This window comes from Diadema antillarum, unplaced genomic scaffold (assembly GCF_040938485.1).
Source record: "Diadema antillarum isolate AM-2024a unplaced genomic scaffold, OU_Dant_1.0 scf00000196, whole genome shotgun sequence".
Lineage (NCBI taxonomy): Eukaryota > Metazoa > Echinodermata > Echinoidea > Diadematoida > Diadematidae > Diadema > Diadema antillarum.
The window spans coordinates 413,544-435,233 of record NW_027271085.1 but is presented as its reverse complement, the minus strand read 5'-3'; the positions used below and the strand labels follow the sequence as shown (position 1 = coordinate 435,233).

At 38.1% G+C, this 21,690-nt stretch overlaps 1 protein-coding gene across 2 annotated transcripts in view; it reads left to right on the top strand.

Annotated features, from left to right (window-relative positions):
- The first annotated feature begins 1,675 nt into the window (after positions 1-1,675).
- LOC139723603 (UDP-N-acetylhexosamine pyrophosphorylase-like) overlaps positions 1,676-21,690 on the top strand; it is a 55,362-nt gene continuing 35,347 nt past the window's right edge. For both annotated transcript variants that reach the window (XM_071634835.1, XM_071634834.1), the window contains exons 1-4: positions 1,676-1,780; positions 7,232-7,535; positions 8,042-8,246; positions 20,865-21,040. In XM_071634835.1, the coding sequence (XP_071490936.1) occupies positions 7,259-7,535; positions 8,042-8,246; positions 20,865-21,040 (658 nt within the window). In that variant the 5' untranslated portion in view covers positions 1,676-1,780; positions 7,232-7,258. The remainder of the gene's footprint in view (positions 1,781-7,231; positions 7,536-8,041; positions 8,247-20,864; positions 21,041-21,690) is intronic.

The following is a 21,690-nucleotide window of genomic DNA, read 5'->3' as shown; positions in this document are numbered from 1 at the left end:
GGACTATATTCTATACCACGGCAGTGCGTCTCAACATACTTACTCAATCAAGTGTCGGCGTAGATCTCTAAAATTGCATTATGTTGGCCAGTGTGAGATAACTCCAATCATGGGTGAAGTATCATTCTTTGCTTATATAATTATTGTACTTACATTATTTTAGATCCACATGTTAATTTACATGTATACTAGCACATGTATTATAATGTTAAGTTTTCATCTCAATGTGATATGATAAATTATAGTAATGATGATGATGATAATAATAATAACAATATTAATGATGATAATATTGGCTACTGTCTTGTATAGCGCTCAAGTCTACCTTTCAGTGCTTATGGCGCTTAAAAAATGAATAAAATGACAACAAACATACGAAGAGTTTGTTCGCACAAACCGATGTCCATTTTTGAAGATATTTAAGTACTGTCTCTGTCATAAAGTACAAAATAATACATCTTAGATAATATATTGGTCACTACATATAAAGGTACATTTTTAAAGTTATGGTCAAAAGAAGCAAAACTGTTCATATTATTCTCTTTATTTTTCTTGACCTTTAATCGCGAATATCTCCATTTGGCAATATGGACTTATCGGTGTTTGCGAACAAACTCTTCATTACTATTCCAAACATGATAGAAAACAATTGGCATGGTGACATGTTTCATGCATTTTAAAGTTGGAGTTATTCATTGTACTAGTATTGCATTATTTTTACTACCTCTTTTATAGAAACTTTGTATTAGACAGGAGTACTGGTATCAGACTTGATTTGTATTCATCGTCTTCTCTGGCGCAGGTATCCTGTGTTCATGCTGCATAATTGTGCCATGTAAACGTTGTGAATACGAACAATAAACTTCAACTTAATTTCGGAATTTTTCGGGGGTTTTGAAACTAATTCTATTCGGGAACCCATTTCAGGATAACATTATTGTTCGGAAAAGGTTTGAAAACTATCATAACCCTATAGTAAATTCCTCGAACATCATTTCTGGGGAAAATATGAAGAGATCCCCATTTCAACGATTTTCTTGATTTTTTCCCCGAATTGAGCCCCTTAGCTACACCCTTTTTCAAGAAAAACAAACAAAAACAAACAAGCAAACAAACAAATTAGGAACGCGCATGTGGGCTGCCCATGACTCATCCACCAGTGACCTGTCCAGCCTGCAGCTGCTGCTGCAGCAGTCCTTGCTTGTCGAAGTCAGTCTTTCAGAGAAATAAATAAATAAAGAAAGAAAGAAAGAAAGAAAGAAAGAAAGAAAGAGAGACAGAAAGTAAGAAAGAAAGAAAGAAAAAAGAAAGGCAGAGAGTAAGAAAGAAAGAAAGAAAAAGAAAGAAAAATAGACAGTTAAAGAAAGAAAGAAAGAAAGAAAGAAAGAAAGAAAGAAAGAAAGAAAGAAAGAAAGAAAAAAGAAAGAAAGAAAAAAAGGCAATCCAGTCTTACGCCCTCTTGTGACAAAAAAAGTTGAGTGGAGAAATTTCATCGATCGCGAAGAAGATCGCATGGAAACGTGTACGAATGTATGACACGCCTTCGTTCGCGATCGCTTCAAGCTTGCTTCAAGCATAGATTAGTGTGTGTGTCGTGTGTAATTACAGAGCGTGCACCGGTACCACAATTGTGCGTAAGTGTGAATGTTGTTTCACTCTGGTAAAACAATTTTTTTCGCTTTACCTTTTTTGTACTTAATAAGATTACCATCAACAACTGGAACGCAAAGGTACAATAACAAGTCCTGCTTCATAACCCGTTTATCTTCAGAACGCCGTGGTGAGTATGCCATGAATGATTTAAGTACTGAACCTGCACACGTCACCACTCACCAAACATAATCGCTCGCTAGTTTTGGGGCTTGGCGACCCAGCCTGATAATTCTGCCCGCCGCGTCCCGATGTAGCTCCCCTTGTTGGCCGCTGGGCAGAGTTGCTGGGTAACTTGGTTACGTAGGCTTGCCAATGTACAACGCTATACGTAGGTTTGCCTGCCTGTACTGTAGTGAAGCTTGCAGTTAGTGAACTGGATGGGTTTCTTCAATGGCAGCCTTCTTCAATAGTGTCGGTGCGTGTACAATGTCGTGAATACAAGATTGCTACAGCTGTGTTAGCTCTGCAGCTTGATAATAGATTGCCTCTCCTGCAGCTCTGAAAAGCTTTGATTTTATGTAGATTCTAGGTAAGTGCCTAATTATAATTACAGCGTGCCAAATAAGCAGTGTACACTGCCTTATATTTAATAATTAGGCCTAATGTTAAACTTAGTCTTTAAGTTGTAACCTAGGTCTACTCTAGTCTAATCGATTGATTGTTAATCTAATCCAGTTGCTGAACAGGCTTTGATGAGAGGCACCGTAGAGGTAGAAAAAGTAAATTAATGGAATATTTTAAAGAAACTAACGGTCCAGTGGCAGTGTGTTGTTTGGAGGTTTGCATGGTGAAGTAAATGAGGGAGAAAGATTTGCAGTGACACCATTACAATGTAGTCTACAGGGTTCGTTAGACAACACACAGGATGACTGATATCGACACCAGGAATATGCAATCTGTTCTCTTTTACTTTTGCTGACACGGCACACAAGCTTTAACCTCTTCGTCGTTACATTGTCGTTCCTTCTCTCTTTTTTTTTTACATCGATCTCCACCAATCGTGATCGTAATCGTTCTACATAATCTATCTACTATCGTAATCGTTCTACATAATCGATCTACTATTTCCCTTACATCATTAGCTATGTACAGTAGAACCTCTACTCTAGTCCTTAACCGGGTCTTTGGGGAGCTTTAGATTTTAGACGCGCGGACGTTCAGAGGGGAAAAAAATGATCTAAGTGTACACAGAAGCGTGCGTCAACTTGACCCGTGCTACTGCGCACATGTTTTTTCTCCCTTTGAACGTCCGCACGTCTAAAATCTAAAGCTCCCTACTGTTTGGCAGAAGAAGAGCCTAGAGAGGAGAATTGAAGAGGGAAGCGACATATGAGGATTGTAAGGAGGGCAAAAAAAAAAAAAAAAAAAAATGAAGAGTGGGGGACAGTGGATGGGCTGGATGTTGAACTTACAATGTAGTGGCACTAGTGGAGACGGTAGAGAAAGGAACAGAGAGAGTGGTAAGGAAGAATAGAGCAAGAATCAAGTAAGAATAAGATGTTCGAACATCGTTAGAAGGAGAAAGATGAAATAGAAGGAAGAGGAAGAGGGAGGAGTTGAACGTTGAAAAATCATGGTGATAGGAGAGAGAAGTGAAGATTCATGGAACCAAGAGAAGAACAATGTCGGCGAACATTGTGGACTATGGAATGCGGAATCAATGGAGAAAGGATGAGTAATCCCACGAAGGAAAGGTACAAAGTCGAGGAGAGATGAGACTAAGTTGAGAGAATTACATTGTAGGGAGTGAGAGAGAGAGAGAGAGAGAGAGGGGGGGGGGGACAAGAAAAGAAAAGAAGATAATGAAATTCAAGCAGTAAAGGAGAGGGGTAATGGAGAGGATAATTGATGACAGTTAAATCCTGGAAAGGTTCCTGTGGGAGAAATGCAAAATAAGAGATTAGAATAAGGTTAAAGTGTACGTAGTCCTGAGGGGAGAAGGCAATAGAAATAACCTATGAAGAAAACTGTAAATTACTACAAGTGGTCCTGAAAAGGACTGTTGGGTTGTATGGAAGGGGTAATGAAAAAGAAGAAACTGTGATAGCTGAGTTTTGTTCAAACCTTGCCAAATTCTCTCGGAGTCATTTTCAGACCTTGAATCTAGATATGAATGATATTTCACCCATTTCACAGCCAAGATAAACTACAGATCATTTGATATCAAGGGCAAGATATAATTGAGACTTGTCAAAGGAATTTTCATTGCACTGTACCGTCTGTACGGCAGGTTTTAATACTTGGATTCTTGTTCACCTCTCTGGCCCAACCAATTATACATGTACTAGTACCTGATACACAAGGGACTTTTCTACTGCTCAGTAAATTTGGCTACATCTCAAACTTCACACCTTTAAGCTTTATTAGTGTTTGCACCTTCTGTGAGGCACAGGAAGAAGCAATTATTGTACATAGACACCAAGTTGACCCATACAATGTATATTGCCAGCGAGGGTCCCATACATTGTACAGCACATTTAATACACATTGATGGTCTGTGCTATAAAACTCTAGAGGCTCCTGTGTGAATGTGTATATAGTCAAATTACAATTTATGTACATATGTAGTTGAAAACTCAGCAATGCATTTGTTCATATTCTACAACTTTGTCGATTACATTTATAAATGCTATTTAATTGAATGCCAGTGCTCTGTTCAAATGATAGTATTTTCTTTCAGAACTATAACCTACACTTGTACGTACATTTAGTGTAAAAGTAATGATTTTAAATCATTTTTTTTTTTTTTTTTTTAGCATGTCCAAACTCTTTGTCGGTTTTGTGTCCTCACTATTGATTAAATTTTCAAATCCTGGCAGAATTTCTGGCAGGAATTATGTTGCCATGGTTGAAATGTGTTGCAAAGTCAGCGATCAGTGAGCAGATACAGAGTTCTGAAAACTATGCTTTTGAAATTAAGAGTAATGAGAAAGTAGCATGTTTTGAATAAAAACCTCAAAACCCACAAAAGTAGGCTAAATGAATTTTCACTTTTGTATCCATTATATCAAATGTACACTGTAGTTTGAAAGAGTTTAAAAGCTTAGCTTTAAAATGATACGTTGTATATGGTTTTATGTCATATTACATACATATACATAGCTTTAAAAAAAACAATGACAGGGGAGTACATTGTAGAGAAGAGATTTCTCTCCCAGGTATAATTATTAAACGACAAACCTTAAAATATAATTTGAGTTGGTCAACCACAATTCTTGTGGATTTTGAACTGGTGGTCACATACACTGTACAGTACAGGTATTGTACATGTTACAATTACATAAAAGTTATTTGATGTTTTTACTACCATATGTGACCATGCACCAGAAAACATACAAAAAAGTTACCAAATGTGGAATTCTAGTTAGAGGCAGATTCTGAAAGATCAGATTCTAAGCTTTAAAATGATGTATTTAACTCAATTCAAATGGATTCTCCAAACCTATTAAAATTGGAAAGAAAGCACACACTCTTGAAAAGTTTGAACTGAGAAAAGAGGCTGTAAAGAGGCATTTTTTCGTGACTATTCCACCGTGCGGAATATTTTTGACCGCGCCGTTCGCTGACTTTTTACTTTCAAGTCTCGTACATCTTTTAACATCCTTTTTTCGCGAAAATTGCGCATACCGTTAAGATGCTGCATGACCTTTTATACATGGCTGTCAGACCAAAAATAGCTCAAAAACGTGATTTTGTGTATTTAAAGTCTATAGATGCAAATAGAGTTTTCTCACCTTATTCATAAAGATATTAAATTATTTTCACTTTCATTCGCTGAAAACAATTATTTTCAGCATGATCTGAAATGCTTGAAATAGATTCTGTCATAAATTTTACGAAAAAAATGATAAAACAGAAGGTCGAAAAACAAAGAAATACATAAGAAATTCATAAAACAATAAAATAAATAAGAAGTTAGTTTTGATACCAGATTTTTTTTTAAAAGTACGTTGTTACCAGGAACAGTGTTACCAAAAATTAGGATGCCACTAGCTTCATTTTCTGAATTAGAGCAAAATTTATGATTTCACCTAGATGTGATATTATTTGATATTTATATTGAAAATGAAAATTTAGATTTTTTCTTTCATGCTTTGGTAGATAACATGACAGGTAATGTATGCGCTAATTTTCAGGGTGATTGCGCAGTCGACGGCCGAGATCTCTGGGGGGAGGGGGTGGGGGGTTGAATCAACCCTCCCCCATCCACAGAACACAGAACACCCCAAAAAAGCCCAGTCTGGTTTAGGGTTAATATCTCACAAAGACACACACAAAAATGTTGGAATTCTGTAGCCCTGTCTATAGTGTAAACCAAAATTGTACCATCCCTCAACCCGTTGAGGACGGTTTGATTCTGCTACAACACGCATTTCCCATAGACACCTGCCTGAGTACTCGGTACTCATCCTCAACGGGCTAAGAATACACACATCCTTGTGTATCAATTTGTTTCAGGAATACAGCAAGATATGAAAAACTCAAGTGTTTTATTCAAAACTTACATTTCCGAAGTGCATCAGATACCATATTTGGCTGGAGGTCAATGATACATAACCTTACATTGTACTTTACAATCCATAATACCCCATACAAGATCTAAATCATTTCAGATAAAGAAATTCCACCCTAAATTGGTCCACATCCACCCAGAGCACATAACCAACAGTACCATTTTTTTCTTTTTTTTTTTTTGTACTACATTTGTAGACCTTACTCAATTCAACTGCACTGTACAAGTGTATGTGAGATCAATTTCCGGTGCTTTCATACACAAAGTTAATTTGCGCAATGAACATCTGGAGGAGTTCACAAACTGACATTTTGGCACAGATGGTGTTCTCGTCTGGCACAAATTTGGTGCATGGCATGATCACTAAACTGTATTCAAGAAGGGGAAGTTTTCGAAAACATGATCTACAGGTGATAGGGCTTATTGTTTATTATCACGAACTTAACTTCCTGACGATAACATTGTCTTGGTATTAACATGCTTTTCCTGTATACAACAGGTACCGGTACATGTACATTGTAACATTGTGTCTCATGTTTTTTACAATGTAGGTCATTTGCTGTCAAATATAAAGGGAGAACAAAATAATATACAAAAATGTTTGAATTCTGTTTTTGTCATACTGCCACATGTTCTCAAACATCCTCATCATGATTCAGTTGTAAGCTGGCTGTACGCTTTAAAGTACAAACGTACATCAACTAGTTGACCCTGTTATTAATGCAGTCATACATTTTTTTTATATTCTCCTGAGTAGATCATGCTTTGTGCATGTTTAAAAATATTTGTGAAAATTAGTGATTTTTTTTTTCCTTTTAAAACAAAAGAAGGTTTAAATCTGCTCAGCACGGTCTATAGTACTGTACATCACACAAAGTTGCCAATTTGCCTTGCACTCTAAACATCAGATCAGATAACTTTTCATGTGTTTGTCTGATTTTTCCCCAAAAGATTTTCACCGGAATACCTATACAGTACAAAGCACCATAATGTCAGGGAGGACTTTCCATTTTGACCATATGTATGGTTGTTATGGCAACATTCTTTATGTATGCATTCAAACAGAAACCTACTGGTATAGCATTGTGCGAGATGGATGTCACCTCCCTTCGCCAGAAACTGGCCAGTCTGGGCCAGGACCACGTCCTGCAGTTCTGGGACGACCCCGAGCTCGACGACGAACAGCGCCGGGCCCTGTACGACGACATCCAGGCCACCAACGTGGCGGAGGTGCTGCAATTTTTCTCGACGTCGACGTCGAACATGGACAACAAGGAGAAGGTGGACGACCGGATGGAGCCGATCCCGTCCGAGCTCTTTGGGTCAGTCACCCGCTCTGGGAAATATCTGGACCAGTGGTACAAGGAAGGCAAGTTGAGCTTTCTAAACAATTTTGATTTAAAATTGCATTTTTATTTCATTCTAATACAAGATATGTACCCACTGTTGTTAAAGATCATAGCTGTCACCTGTTGAAGAGATTGACGGTGTATGGACAAATTTTTCCTTGTTATGATAATGGCTTTAAATATAAATACATTGTAAAATGGTAGATTGTCAAAATATTGCAGGAAGTGGAACCAGATGCTCAGTACAACAGAGCTGGAGATGGTGTGTGTGGAACGATTGTGTGTAAACGTGTGTGTGTGTGAGTGTGTGTGCATGAGTGTTTGTTTGTATTTCAAAAGTATAATTATGTGTGATTTGTTAGTACGTACAACTGTAGTACACACATTAAAATGCATTTAGAGCAGTTTGTTGTTACTGTTAAATTGTTATTTAGTGTATAATGTTCTGCGTAATTCGATGCTCTCTGTACTATGCTAGTTTTATCAACTACCAAATTTCTGTGATGCCACCGATTCCCTCACACAGGGCTAAAGCAAATCTCCAAGGGGAAGGTAGGGGTGCTCCTGCTAGCTGGTGGCCAGGGCACCCGGCTGGGGGTCAAGTACCCCAAGGGTATGTACAACGTGGGGCTCCCATCGAGCAAGACACTGTACCAGCTGCAGGCGGAGCGCATCCTCAAGCTGCAGGAGCTGGCCCTTGAGCTGACCGGAGAGAAAGGAACCATTCCATGGTGAGTCCCCCCCCCCCCCCCCCCCCCCCATACTTACAATATGTTGTACGTAATATGTATTTAACTCTTTATGTGCCACGTTCGCACGTCCGGCTCAGTCGACGGCGTGCCAACTTCGCATATATTCTGCTCAACAAACAAAGCCGCCAAAACCGATCGATAAATCACTAATCACTGCTAATCCCGTGGCACGATGAAAGCGTTTTCCGTGCTTTTGTTCCTCTCATATATACGGCTTGCATTCTATGTGGTGATTGACTATCAAGTGGTGTTCCCAACTAGATTTGCTCGTTATATTCTAAGTTTCTGTCACGGTTTAATGTGCAAAAGTCATGCCTTTACAGTAATGTAGCAACTGGTCATTCGAAAGAGAAATTGAAAATAGATTCGTCATACAATTTATATCGAAACAAAGTTTGCATTCCTCTTGAACTTTGCCTACTATTATGCCCATCCTAACAGAAATATGTAGAGGTTATACAAATTAGAAAAACAATTCTTTCTCAAAGCATGACTACCTTCGTGTCTCGGAATAACGTGCCACACAGGGGGTTTCCACCATGGCACATAAAGAGTTAAATGCTTTACGTTTACTACACGCTTACCTCGCTCTAACAGCAACCTCTCTCCCGCCATCTCGCCACCTCACCTGATTCAGGGCATCCTCCTTCCTCCAACAAACCTTCCAGCTCCCAAACTCCTTCTCCACACTGTTCTCTAAGTTCTTGTCTGAGATCATCCTCACTTTTGTGGCCCATTCACTTTATTTTTAAAGCTTGATAGCACCCAAAACATGAGGAAAATATGTGTACTTTGATGAAAGAAAGAAAAAAGAAAAAGAAAGAAAGAATGAAAGAAGAGATACCATTGCAATTTTTGGAGAAGTTCCTCGTCCATATTTTATTAAAAATCTGTCATTTCTTGAATTTTCTTGTGTTTAAATCATTGTTTCTGTGTGTGTGTTCTCTTTACAACCAAAATAGATATAAATGAATGAATAACTAACTATTCCCTAACTAACTAAACTATAAACTAACTAACTAAATGAATACATAAATAAATAGATAGAAAGGAAAGTACCAGGGAATGACTTTGCTGTTATTGCATCTTCAGTTTGCTATAGAGGCATTTTTCATACCACTGCTACACAGAATATCATTTGTGTAGCAGCTTTCTTCCATAGAAGTGTACAGGATATCATTTGAACATTGTTATCAGCTGAAATTGCTAATCGATTCAAACTTGAGTTGGGAAATCATTCCCTGGAGTTTGGGCATGATAATTAAATTCCTATTGGTAGCATATACAATAAGAAATATTAAAGATGCACTAATGCTTGCATTGTATTTAGAGATTATGCATTTTTAACAAGTCATGCACATGTGAAGATTTTATGTAAAAAGTACAGTGTACTCTGTATGCCGGGTAGGTTCCAAATTACAACACTTATCAAAAACAAGAATGCAGTCATAATACCTGTGAGATACCAGGCCACTCAATGTACTTTGCCATTCCCTAGCTGCATCACCAATTTAATGATAATAAGCCTTGTACAAAGTCTACTATGGGGATTTGTACACCAGGGCTGCCAACACTGGAAACTACGGCGTAGTTGAGAGTGAGACTCCCACAGGCCAGTGCTATACAGTACGCGCAATAAGAAACGCCTCCGTCAATTTCGTTTTCCAACGAAAGTTCGTTATCGATCGAGTAGCAACGAAATTTGGACGAAATTTGGACGAAATTTCGTTATCGATCCAGTAGCAACGATTCTGACGCTTTGTGGACGCATTTCACGCACGACCGCCCGCTCAATTTCGTTCGGCAAATGCGTTGCTCGTTCGGAAAATGCGTGTTCGGAGCTCGGCAGTTTCGTCCAAATTTCGTTAAAACCGTCCGTGATCCAAGGCGCACATGGAATACAGTACACACGTGTGTGTGTAGTGGCCACATCCACAGCCGCTAGCCGGCAAGAATCACTGCAAGATTAGACTCAACAAGTACTAGTAGTAGCACAGCGGTCGGGAATGAGAACAGTAGACAGGCGTGGAATTCACCTGATTCACATAATACTATTAAGAATGGTAACATGTATACATACATCGATGCCGTTTTCATTGAAGCAATTTGTAAAAGTTTTAGTTTCCCTTACCCTAGCTGTAAGTACGGCACCGTTAGCAGATTATTCACTGCATTTGTAAGTCACCTGATACATCACATGTTGGTATGCGGGCTGCATGTAACCAGGGAATGTGCACGTGTGGGAAAGGCGAGTGCGCCGTATGTGCGTCGCAATTGCCATGGCATGGCTCGCTCGGCTGAACGAAACAGAGATGTACGATACATGACAAGACCCAGTATAAGGCCTACTAATTGTTCACGTGTTGTTTTTTTTTTTTTTTTTTACAAGCAGAAAATAAACAACTGTTGATCATGAAATAGACTAAATTACCAATCAGAGATCATTCGGGTTCATAGTATTTAAGAGAAATCACGCAATTTTGGCGAGGGTGAACCCACAGGAACCCACAGGAACCTTATCGTAGAATGCCGACCAAAAAGAAAATGGTTTCACTAAAATTGCGTGTACGTAAAATCCATTTGAGTATAGAAAGAAAATTAACCCCCAAAAAGAGGAAAAAAGAAATTAGAAGGATTTGTTCGCCGTTATTTGGTCATTAAATATATTTTCTTTCTTCAGCAATTGCGCGTTACATTGCCCGTTTTTTTATTGAATCAGGGCCCTGTTGCATAAAACCCTTACCGCTGGACTTACCGCTCCTTTCTATGCGGTAAGTCTTAAATCAGCGGTAAATTTTATAATCATTGATGCTGACGGTAGTTACTATTGAAATTCAATGGTAAGTTTTATGCAACGGGCCCCAGAAAAGCAAAAAAAAAAATAATATTTAAAACAAGACAATAAGTTTAATTCTTAGTTTGATATCGTTTATTTCTTTATTGGACAGAGAGATAATTCAGATGGTACGTGGAATTTTCAAAGCGACTAATTCAGACTGATTCTTAGTTTGACTTGGCTCTTTCTTTCTTTCTTTTTTTATTTTATTTTTTTTTTGGGGGGGGGGGGTTTGAGGTTCATGTTCGTTGTACCCATGCACCCATAAGGTTCATTAGGACGAAAATGAAACATTCAGATACACGCGACTTCCCTACACAAAAAATAGATGTTCGTAAATGTGATAGTCAAATTATGATTCATAATTCGAAAATGCACGAATGTTTGTGATTGGATAGGTGCGTTATTGTCGGATTAGCAAACCTTCGGAGTACTGTAGTATCGAGCCTGTTGTATTCAAGGATAAACGAACTTTTGAAATAATGAATTTTATATTCAGAGTAAGACAATAAGTTTAATTCTTATATACCTGTAGTTTGACATCGTTTATTTCCTAGTTGTGAAGCGGGAAGCGAGAGATAATTCTGAAAAGAAGTATATATACAGTCATGCAGACGGAACGTGAAATATTCAAAGCAGCTATGAGATTAAATCTTAAGTTGTTTATTTGTTTGTTTGATTGCTTGTTTGTTGTTATGCTCAAGCGTTGGTGTAATTATATATACATTTTTTTTTTTTTTGGGGGGGGGAGGCATTTTTGTAGTACCCAATGCACGTAAAGTTCGCTGATGCGAAAGTGATAAAATGTTCCGTAACACGCAAATTCCCTACACCTTGTAGATGTTCGTACCTAGTGTGAAAATAAAATGTATTACTATTATTTTGTTTCCCCCATTGTTCGATGGGTATAGCAAACCTTCGGAGTGTCAATCCTTTCGTTTTCGGATAAACGAACTTCCTTAACTCACAACACCATGTTTCAGAGTAACAAACTAGTCATTATTTTATTCGGGCATTGGGAATAGTTCAGGAATAAAATATAGAAGGGAGGAAAATCTTTAAGGCAAGAATTACGATGGATTCTTAGTTTGAAATCATTTATTCATTTCCGTGGTGTTCATTATTCCGAAAAAAAGAAAACGGGTGCGCTATTCCGATGGTTACGGCGTTATTTCGAATCCGAAACACGCATATTCCTTGTGCCTATCCATGTTTGTTGATTCGAAAATGTAATCATGCTGCGGGTAATTGCTATAGGGGGGCATATATTGTTTTATTTCTGTCTATTGTTATATTATTATTATCATTATTATCATTATTATTATTATTATTATTATTATTATTATTATTATCATTATTTTTATTATTATTATTATTATCGTCTTTAACATTATTAACCAATGTTTTGATTAACGAGCATTTTGTGGGCTGTTTTTTTTTTTGGGGGGGGGGGGGGGCATTGCCCGATTAGCAAACCTTCGGAGTGTCAATCCTTTTGTTTTCGGACGAACGAACTTCCTTACCTCAGAAGAAGAAATCAGTGTAACAAACTAGTCATTATTTTATTCGGGCATTGGGAATAGTTCAGGAAAGAAATATAGAAGGGAGGAATCCGAAACACGCATATTCCGTGTGCTTATACGTCATGTTTATTGATATGATGCGGCTAAGGGCCTATTGGAGGTCGTTATACCTTTCGTTTGGTCTACGATTTCTTTCGTTTCATATCACTTTATTTGTTCCTTTCATATTCTGAAATATTTAAAGGTAATCTTTCAATTGCCTCGCACTGTGTATATATACATGCATTTTCGTAACGGCGATTTCGCGCTTTGCTGCAGTATTTCGAAGGGTGTTTGATGCCAGCCGCTTCGGTGTGCTCTGTGGTAATGTTTATGGTTGTCAGGGAGGTTGTTGATACTTTGTCTGTTGACATTTATTTTCGTACAGGCATGGGCGGATCCAGGAATTCTGTACAGGAGGGGGGAGGGGCGCAACTAATATTTCTGGTGCCACTTCCGGGTTTCACTTCTATTTTTTTTTTCCACGATAAATAAAGGGGGCGTGCGCCTCATGCGCCCCCTCTGGATCTGCCACTGCTACGTGTTTATCTCGAGTGATGGTGATCGTGTTTCTAAATGTTTATAAAAAAAGGACAAAATTATCCGAGTGATGCCTGATGATAGTGCAAGTGATGATAATCAACGATGCAGATGTAAAAGACGGCTTGCTGTGGATGCTGAGCGTACGTGCCCTTCGTTTATTTAAATAAGTTTTCCCTCTTTTACTCTTCTTTCCCCTCCCAAGAATGATAAAAAAAGAAAATACCTACACCTCACAACAAAAGGAACCACGTGTGAACAACCATCGTTAAGTTCAATCGAAATGTTCATTATTAGCAAAGAATAAGGGGAAAACACGAGTGACGGAAAATGATAGAAGCGACGAGATTGTCTTCTTGTGTATAATGCGGTCTCTTGGGATTGGAAAAACCCCACCCTCTCCCTTTGTGGAAATTTCCACAAAACCAGGTGCGTGCCAGACCCCAGGTGCCAGACGAAAGAATGCGCGCATTTGGTGTAGTATATCGATCGAAGAACTCGCGGGTGAGTTGAGTTAAAGGAATCATTGCAAAGATGTTCTGATGTTCTGGTTCCCGAACTGTAAAAAGGAATTGATTAATCACTCAAAATGCAATCACAGATTTATATGAAAAGTCTCATATGCCTAGACAAATTCACTGAGATGTCCTATGTGATGCAGCCACCACCCGATTAAACGGCAAAATCATGACAATAAAATTTCACGCTCATCAAAACTGCCTATTACTTTTCATATGAATTTTGGTTATCAACACTCGTTCGTGGATTTGTTTGCATGTTTTGTGTGTATTATTCCTCGATCCTGAAAGACGTAATAATTATTCGCATCGAACGTAAACTGTTTACCGTAACTAAGCCTATGGCGCATTCGATCCATTCAACTTGCAGTAACCTTTAAGGCAGTACAACTGTAAGTAGCACATGGTGCATTCTTTTGAACCACGTGTTTCGCATATCGGCACATCCAAACACATTAGCGATCGTCCTTATGGCAAACTTTCCGATTACAGTCAGGGGAGAAGAAATCGTAATACTGTACATGTACTTACGAAAGTGATTATGCTTAAGATCAAATAAAATGAAGAAGTTTGAAAACAACTTGGCAACACTCAATCAAGTTTTGCATTCTCTCACACAAAAGCTCTCTTGAGAAAATGAAAGCATTCCCTCTCCCCTGCTAGATAATGGAAGTTTTCATTACTAGCCCAGCAAGTTTTGGGAGTGTACATGAATGTTTTTAGGATAGAGTCAAAAGGGACCTAAGTTTTCGATCATAGCAGAATCTTCGTCAGAAGCAAAATGGCAAATAGGCAGAAAAAGCAACCAAACACATGTAAAGCGACTTCACACAACAAGAACAGTCAGGAACAGGCAAGGGACAAGGAACAAAGAAAACAAAAGGAGAGGGTAGGATGTCATGGGCAAGGAGCCCAACAGGTAAAGGGAGGGGGATTAGAGCAGGAGGATGGACAGACAAAAGGCAGGGAAGGTTAGTAATGGTCGTGAGGGCCAGGGGGCAACCATTGAAGGAAAAGAATGAATATGGAGGCAACATCAAACAAGATAAGGAACAACAGAGAGACAAAGAAAGGTAAAGAGTGAAATAGCAACAGCAAAGGGGGGGGGGGGGGGTGAGCAAACAGCAAGCCCTAGAAAGGATCTGTACAAGTACCAAGAGGAGGCAACAAAATGAAAGTTAGAGTCAATCAACAAATGCAATTAACCTTATCAAAGTATGGTAATATTAATACAGCAATAATGATGATATTGACAAAACAAATTAGAATAATCATTAAAGCACATAAAAAAAAGGGGGGGACACAAAGTCCATGGGAGAGAAAATGTATACTTGCAAAGCAAGTATCAATAGGCAAATTAAATACGTTTCAAAGAGCTGGTTCATATGAAATCGCCTTTGATTTATGATTTTACAAACAAGAATTTTCATCGCTTACTTATTTCTTTTATTACTTTAGTAATGTCATGATATTTCATGATGGTATGTGTTCTGTCTTTACATGGCAAGATAGGGTTTTTTTTTTCCATCCAGGGTCAAAAGAAGAAAGTGATAACTGAAAGGATAGAATGGAACACCTACTCAGCAGGCAACACTAAAACAGCCCCCAGGGCCAGGCCATGTCGTCAGTGTCTCTCGTCTTAGATCATTACAGGCCTACATTGTACATGTATAGGCTACTCGTTTCGTACTCGTCATCGCCAACGTCATGATGGTCGGTCACACGAAATAAATTGCATCATCATAAGAGCTCTTATATCAACACCACTAGATAGTGTAGATTCATTATCATTATCACTATCATTCCAGTCGATCTCATCCACCGCGAAACCCTCAAAATCCTCAAAATCATCGTGGTTAATACTCTCACAAAACACATCTGTAAACGATTCAGACATCGCAGACCTAGCTACACATCTTGCACACAAAAATGAAATGGAGGTGGAAAACTACGATGAATACACAAAAAATATCGACAATGGCATTTTACCGTAGCAGAAAATACACAGAGTATCTTGCACCGGAAAAAAAAAATGGATGTGGAAAACTACGATGAGGAAAACTAGGGTGAAAACCCGATGCGTGAAGACGAACGATGAAGACACTTTACGGTAAAAATACTTACACGGAAACAAACGAGTGGGTACGATATTCTCGCACACACGAAGATAATCGACACATCGTTCAATCGAAAAACTCAACAAACACTCGAACAAAAACTCACCCCAAATTGTGGCAAACACGGTAATCACTTAATAAAAATGAGAAAAAATACTCTCTAAAGTATGATTGTACTCTGAAAAGAAAGGGATACAATGATACGAAAGCAAAAGAGAGAAAATGAGAGAAATGGACGGGAAACCTAGAGAACTTCGACGAAAGAAGAGCTAGCAATTCGCGATTAGAGCTAACTATCCTGTGTGTGTGTGATCGCGTGTAAAGGGTTGAAAGCGTTGAAAGCGCTGAAAGCGTTGAATGCGTCCACAGCTTCGGAAAAGCGTTCGGGGATTTCGTTGAATTCGTTGAATTCGTCCAAAATCCGTCCATGAAGTCTGGACGCAAAAAGCGTTGAAAACGTCCCCGACGAAATCAACAACGAAAAAAGCGTTGGGACGAAATTTGGACGCACTTTCGTCGGGCGTTTTCTATTGCGCGTACTGTACAACGTAATTTAGGAGTCAAAATGAGTGAGATCACTTGATAGAAATGCATGCAAATGAAATAAAATTTTAGAGTGAGAAAGGACCAAAATGCGTGAGTCTTCACGCTCAATGCGTGAGAGTTGGCAGCCCTGTTGTACACATTATTGTATAGTAGGAACAAGTTTATAAAGTCTGCCTAATTCCCTGAAAGACTCAAATGCAATGGCAGGAAGCTGAGATAAATGACCTTGTGTTTGGTTCAGTGAAAATGTATAGTGTAGAACAATGGGAGACTGGCATACACTGTACTTGCCTTTGTGCCACAGGTCACACGTCAACTGATTCTAGAAGGTGCTATTGAATAAGATGTGTAAACTAATACTGTAATACGAGGAACTTTCGCGTGCATTTTAATTTCGCGAATTTCGCGAGCGCCAAGATTCGCGAAATTAAAATGCACGCAAAAGTTCTTGTCTACACTATATGCATTGAATGCCAGTGGCAGTTCGCGAAAATTTCATGCCGCAAAAAAGACCGTCGGCTCCAGTTCGCGAAAAATTCTTGCCGCGAATATATCATGTTTTACAGTATATGACATTTCATGAGGCAAAATAATACTCATGAATACCATACATGAAACCTACCTTCATACATTGTATTTAGGAAGAGTCTGGAGCGTTGTATACACTGACTCATGCAAGAGTTCATGTTAGGTACCTGTATGTTCCAGCATTTCTCAACTGACTGAACTTTCAGCTTGTTATAACCATGGACCCTACCAGTAGGATCCATACATTTGTATTAAATTAATGTTCAGCCCCTGGTTCCTTGAAAGATGCCATACATGTACGTACCCTTATTGCATAATAAAAATTAGATGGCTATTTTCAACTTCAGATTGTATCAGCAGCGCATGGTATACTGCAAAATGAATTACGTACAATGATGTACGTACCTGTTACAAGCTGGCAGAGAGTCATGTGTTAACCTGTTGAGGACGAGTCGTACTCAGGCAGGCGTCTATGGGAAATGCGTGTTGTAGCCAAATCAAACAGTCCTCAACGGGTTAATAAGCAACAACATGAAGTCAGTTTTGATATCAATGCTTCTAGATAACTGATTTGGTTTACCAATGAGTTAATTGAAATATTGGTTATTAGTAAAGGTGATGGCTAGTAACTGATCAGTGGGAATCAGTGGGAATGCTGGAGGATGATTGTTCCAATCCTTGTGGGATTCATTTATATACTGTTGTGTGAAAATTATTTGCTTCAGAATGGTCTCATATATTCAAGTAATGTGTAATAGAATGTTTCCAGGTTAGCGTGCCTGGTCAGTGACGGGGCATTAATCTGCACATTACTTGAATATCAGACCGTTCTGAAGCAAATAATTTTCACACAACAGTAGATATATAATGTACTCCAAGGATTGGAACAATCATCCCTTAGCATTCCCACTGATTCCCACTGATCGGTTACTAGCCATCCCCTTTAATATTAGTTAATATAAGTTACACAGTATATAATGTACACTGTATTTCTGGAGATTCAGTGCAATTCATTTTAATGGAATATGAGAATATTGACATTGATAACAAATTTTACCGCTAACAATTGTAAGTGTTTCTACCCTTTCTGTTTTTAAACTTTGTGCAAAACAGTCCAAAATTGTTGATGTTTCTTGGTTAGGATCTCAGATCTTGCGGTTGTTTTGTTTTGTTCTATTATGTTTCTTGTCATTGGCAATAATTGCATCACATTTTGCTGTAGAAAATCCACTATTGCTCAACAGTCCCACCGCCCTCTTTTGTGTTACTGGTATTGTGTTTTGCTTCATATCCGTCAAACATATACAATGTACCACGTTGTACTATTATAAAGCAATGCTTTTGAACATTTTCTTTTTTCATGTACACGTGTGAAAGTCACATGTTCAATATTGGACATGCTGTGTTTTGCAGCGAAGAACTAGATCAAGGTTAAATTCTTGATGACCTTTCAACTCAAAAATTTGTAGACAATGCCTCTGGTGTTATCTATGTTGGCTGTTGCCTTGACAGTTGGGAAAGCATTGAATAGTGCATAGTGACAGTACCATGCTTACAATATATGTACTTCTATATCAAAGGACTACTTGCTATTATTTCTTTCTCATTTTTGCTCATTTTTAATATTTTTCTTTTCATGCCTTCAACTGCTGTATGATTTATTTTAAACCGGTTCAATTGTCTTTTTTTTAATGCACAGAACAAAGTAATGGCTGCAGAGTGAAGAAAATATGAAATTACAGTAGTTTGAATAAATTATGTTGATAGATTGCCCAGGTCTTACGAGAAATTTTTAGCCATTTATTGTAAAATTGTAAAATTCACTTACAAGTCAAAATGCTGAGTTACAGTTGTACTTCTAGAGGTGTTGGAATGAGACTTTCATGGTTATGTACCTAAGCTCTGTGTATGTTTTCACTTTATTCCAAAGAATATGCTTTAAAAAGGGATCATACTTCAGGTTTCTAACATTTTTCAATGAAATGCAGTAATGAGAAACCTCTCATGAGTATATAAAAAAAACCAAAAACAAAACATGTACCGTAGTTCAAAGGGGAATTCAATGTTCATTTGATGAAAATTTGTTTTGAAATGGCTGAGATATCCAAAACAAAGCAATACGGTACTATAAAAGGTGGGACGCACCTTTTCAAACATAAGGATTGTTTTGTTTTACTTTGTTTTTTGATTTAGTATCTCAGTCATTTTAGAACTGATTTCAGAGAATAAAATTTGAATTTGAATGGTACTCCATGCTCTCCAACATTTCATAATAAGTGTATTGTGGTTTCTTGGTATCTCGCAAAAAGTTAAGAGCCCAATCTTCATCTCCACCCATACATACGTACAATCCCATAAACCTGTTTTGCGATGAAGTTGTTCATTGTACACCACACGGGTAGTTATATTTTAACAGCATGGTAATGCAGATTATGATAACCAGGATATGGGCATGGGAGAAAAAGCTTTAAATCTTGTTTGTACTGGACACTTCTTCTCTTTTGTGATAGTGGTATTGCCCCATTGCGAAACATTGTTTTGAATACATGTATGGGCTAGTCTCTTGTACGTCACAGTGCTGGGTGTGGTTCTAATACCATACGTGGCAGAGGAATAACAATGAGCAGTATTATAGAAATGCACAGTTAGCTCTTCACTGAATTGACTCGTGCGTGTCTAACCTGAGTACACACCCAGGCAATACACTGCAAACACAGACTTTTATATAATTTGTGCGTGCACCGGCCAGAAATGCAAACATACAGTACAATGTGCTGTGGAGATTTTCTATGATATGACAGTTGTCCGACAATAGATCTCAAAATCCCATGCAGCCCTGTTGTGCACAATTCACGGTTGAATAGTTCTGTTGTTACTGTTAAAAGATTGCTCTCCCCCCACCCTCCCATATTGAAACAAGAACAAATACACTGTACACATAAACACATACCATACAATAATGTAGTATCTTATATCAAAAGCATCCAATGAAAATGTTTTCATTGAGCAGACAAAGAGCTGCAATTTTCAATTTTAAGCATACTGTGCGTTATAGGAAGATTTAAACAGACACTTGTGTAAGGTCGTGCTTTTTAGGTTGTTGGTTTTTTCTTTATTTGTCCTCTATTGAGATACATTAGTCTTCTCTTTTCACCCAGTGATAACCATACAAGTGTATGTGTTTTGCAGTTTCTCACAGTAGAAATCTGTGCAGCCAGATGTTTTTAATACAAATATATTACAGTCCATCGCTACTCTGTTCCTTTAAAAAAAGTGGTGAAGTGTGTGTAGTGTATGTAGTGTATAAGGAATGCATTATAATCAACTTCATCGGCTGTGATTTCTTGCTGAACAGTTCATTGTTTTTATTATCGCTACACTTAAAATATTTTTTTTTGTTATGATCATTAAATCATTAGTAGTGGTACATATGTATAATACTATCATCAAATTACATGTCATCATCTGTTACCAGGGTGGTCCACAACTTGAAATTTGAGCATGTTGCAAGCTCAGAATCTGAGAATATTGCAAAGCGGAGCGCACATCACGAGCACATTGTAGTACGCAATATTTAGCAGCATATCTCTCTTGGTGCTGCTTTCATTCAATGTTCTCTCTCATGTTTTGCACACAAATATCTAAGTACCAGGTAGTTTGATGTTTCTATTGTCTTGCACATGTTTTTCACATGTTTGAACACATATTCTCTTGAGCTTGTTGCAAATTCTTTAGGATGTTGCCTAGCATGTTACTGGCTTTTTGAGGATGTTGCTCAAGAATTTGAGCATGTTGCAGCGACATGCTGAAACCCCTCGTGGACCACCCTGTGTTACTATCATTGTCGTTGTTACTATAGATAATTGCATTCCTGTATTATTTCACCATCATCATCCATTTCAAGTATTTGCTATTATGTCATCACCATCTTCTTGTTTTATTCTGTAAAGGTACATAATGACCAGTGAGCACACGAAGGAGCCCACCAGAGACTTCTTTAAGAGTCACAACCACTTTGGTATCGATGAGGCCGACCTAGTCCTCTTTGAACAGGAGATGCTTCCCTGTGTTTCCTTCGAAGGCAAGATCATCCTCGATCAGAAGTGGAAGATAGCCCGGGCACCGGGTAGGTTGGATCCACCTGTTTGAATCTAACATGGTGGGAATATCAAAGGACAAGTCCGCCTTCGTACATCCTATAGGATTGAGAGTGTGCAGCAATAACACATCAGTGAAAGTTTGAGGAAAATTGGACAATCTATTTAAAAGCTAAGAATTTTTGAAGTTTCATCGCTGCCATTACTGGACGAGAAGACGACTCCAGCTTGTGATGTCACATGGATAGAACATGATATATAGGAAAGCATAAAAGCAAATTCAATATATTCTCACTTTTCTTGCATAATAATAGAGTGCTTGACTTGCCTCATTCAGAAGGCAGGGGAAATGATATTTCCCTATACATGAACTGTACATGCATGTCAGTCGTGAATTGAGGGATTTTTTTTTTTCCAAAAAATTAAAGTTTGTGGAATTCTCCCAATTTCCTTTAATACAAATGTCACACCATAAACTGTAGTAGTCTCATCATCCAGCAGTAACTGTACCCTGTGCAAAAACTTTATAAACGGCATATCTTTTGAACAAATATTCTGATTTTCTCAAAACTATCACTGTTGTGTTCTACTGATAATAGAGAGAAAGAGAGTACTAAGAAAATATTTTCGATAGAAAAATAAATAAGTAGATAGATACTAGGGAGATAAATAGATCATA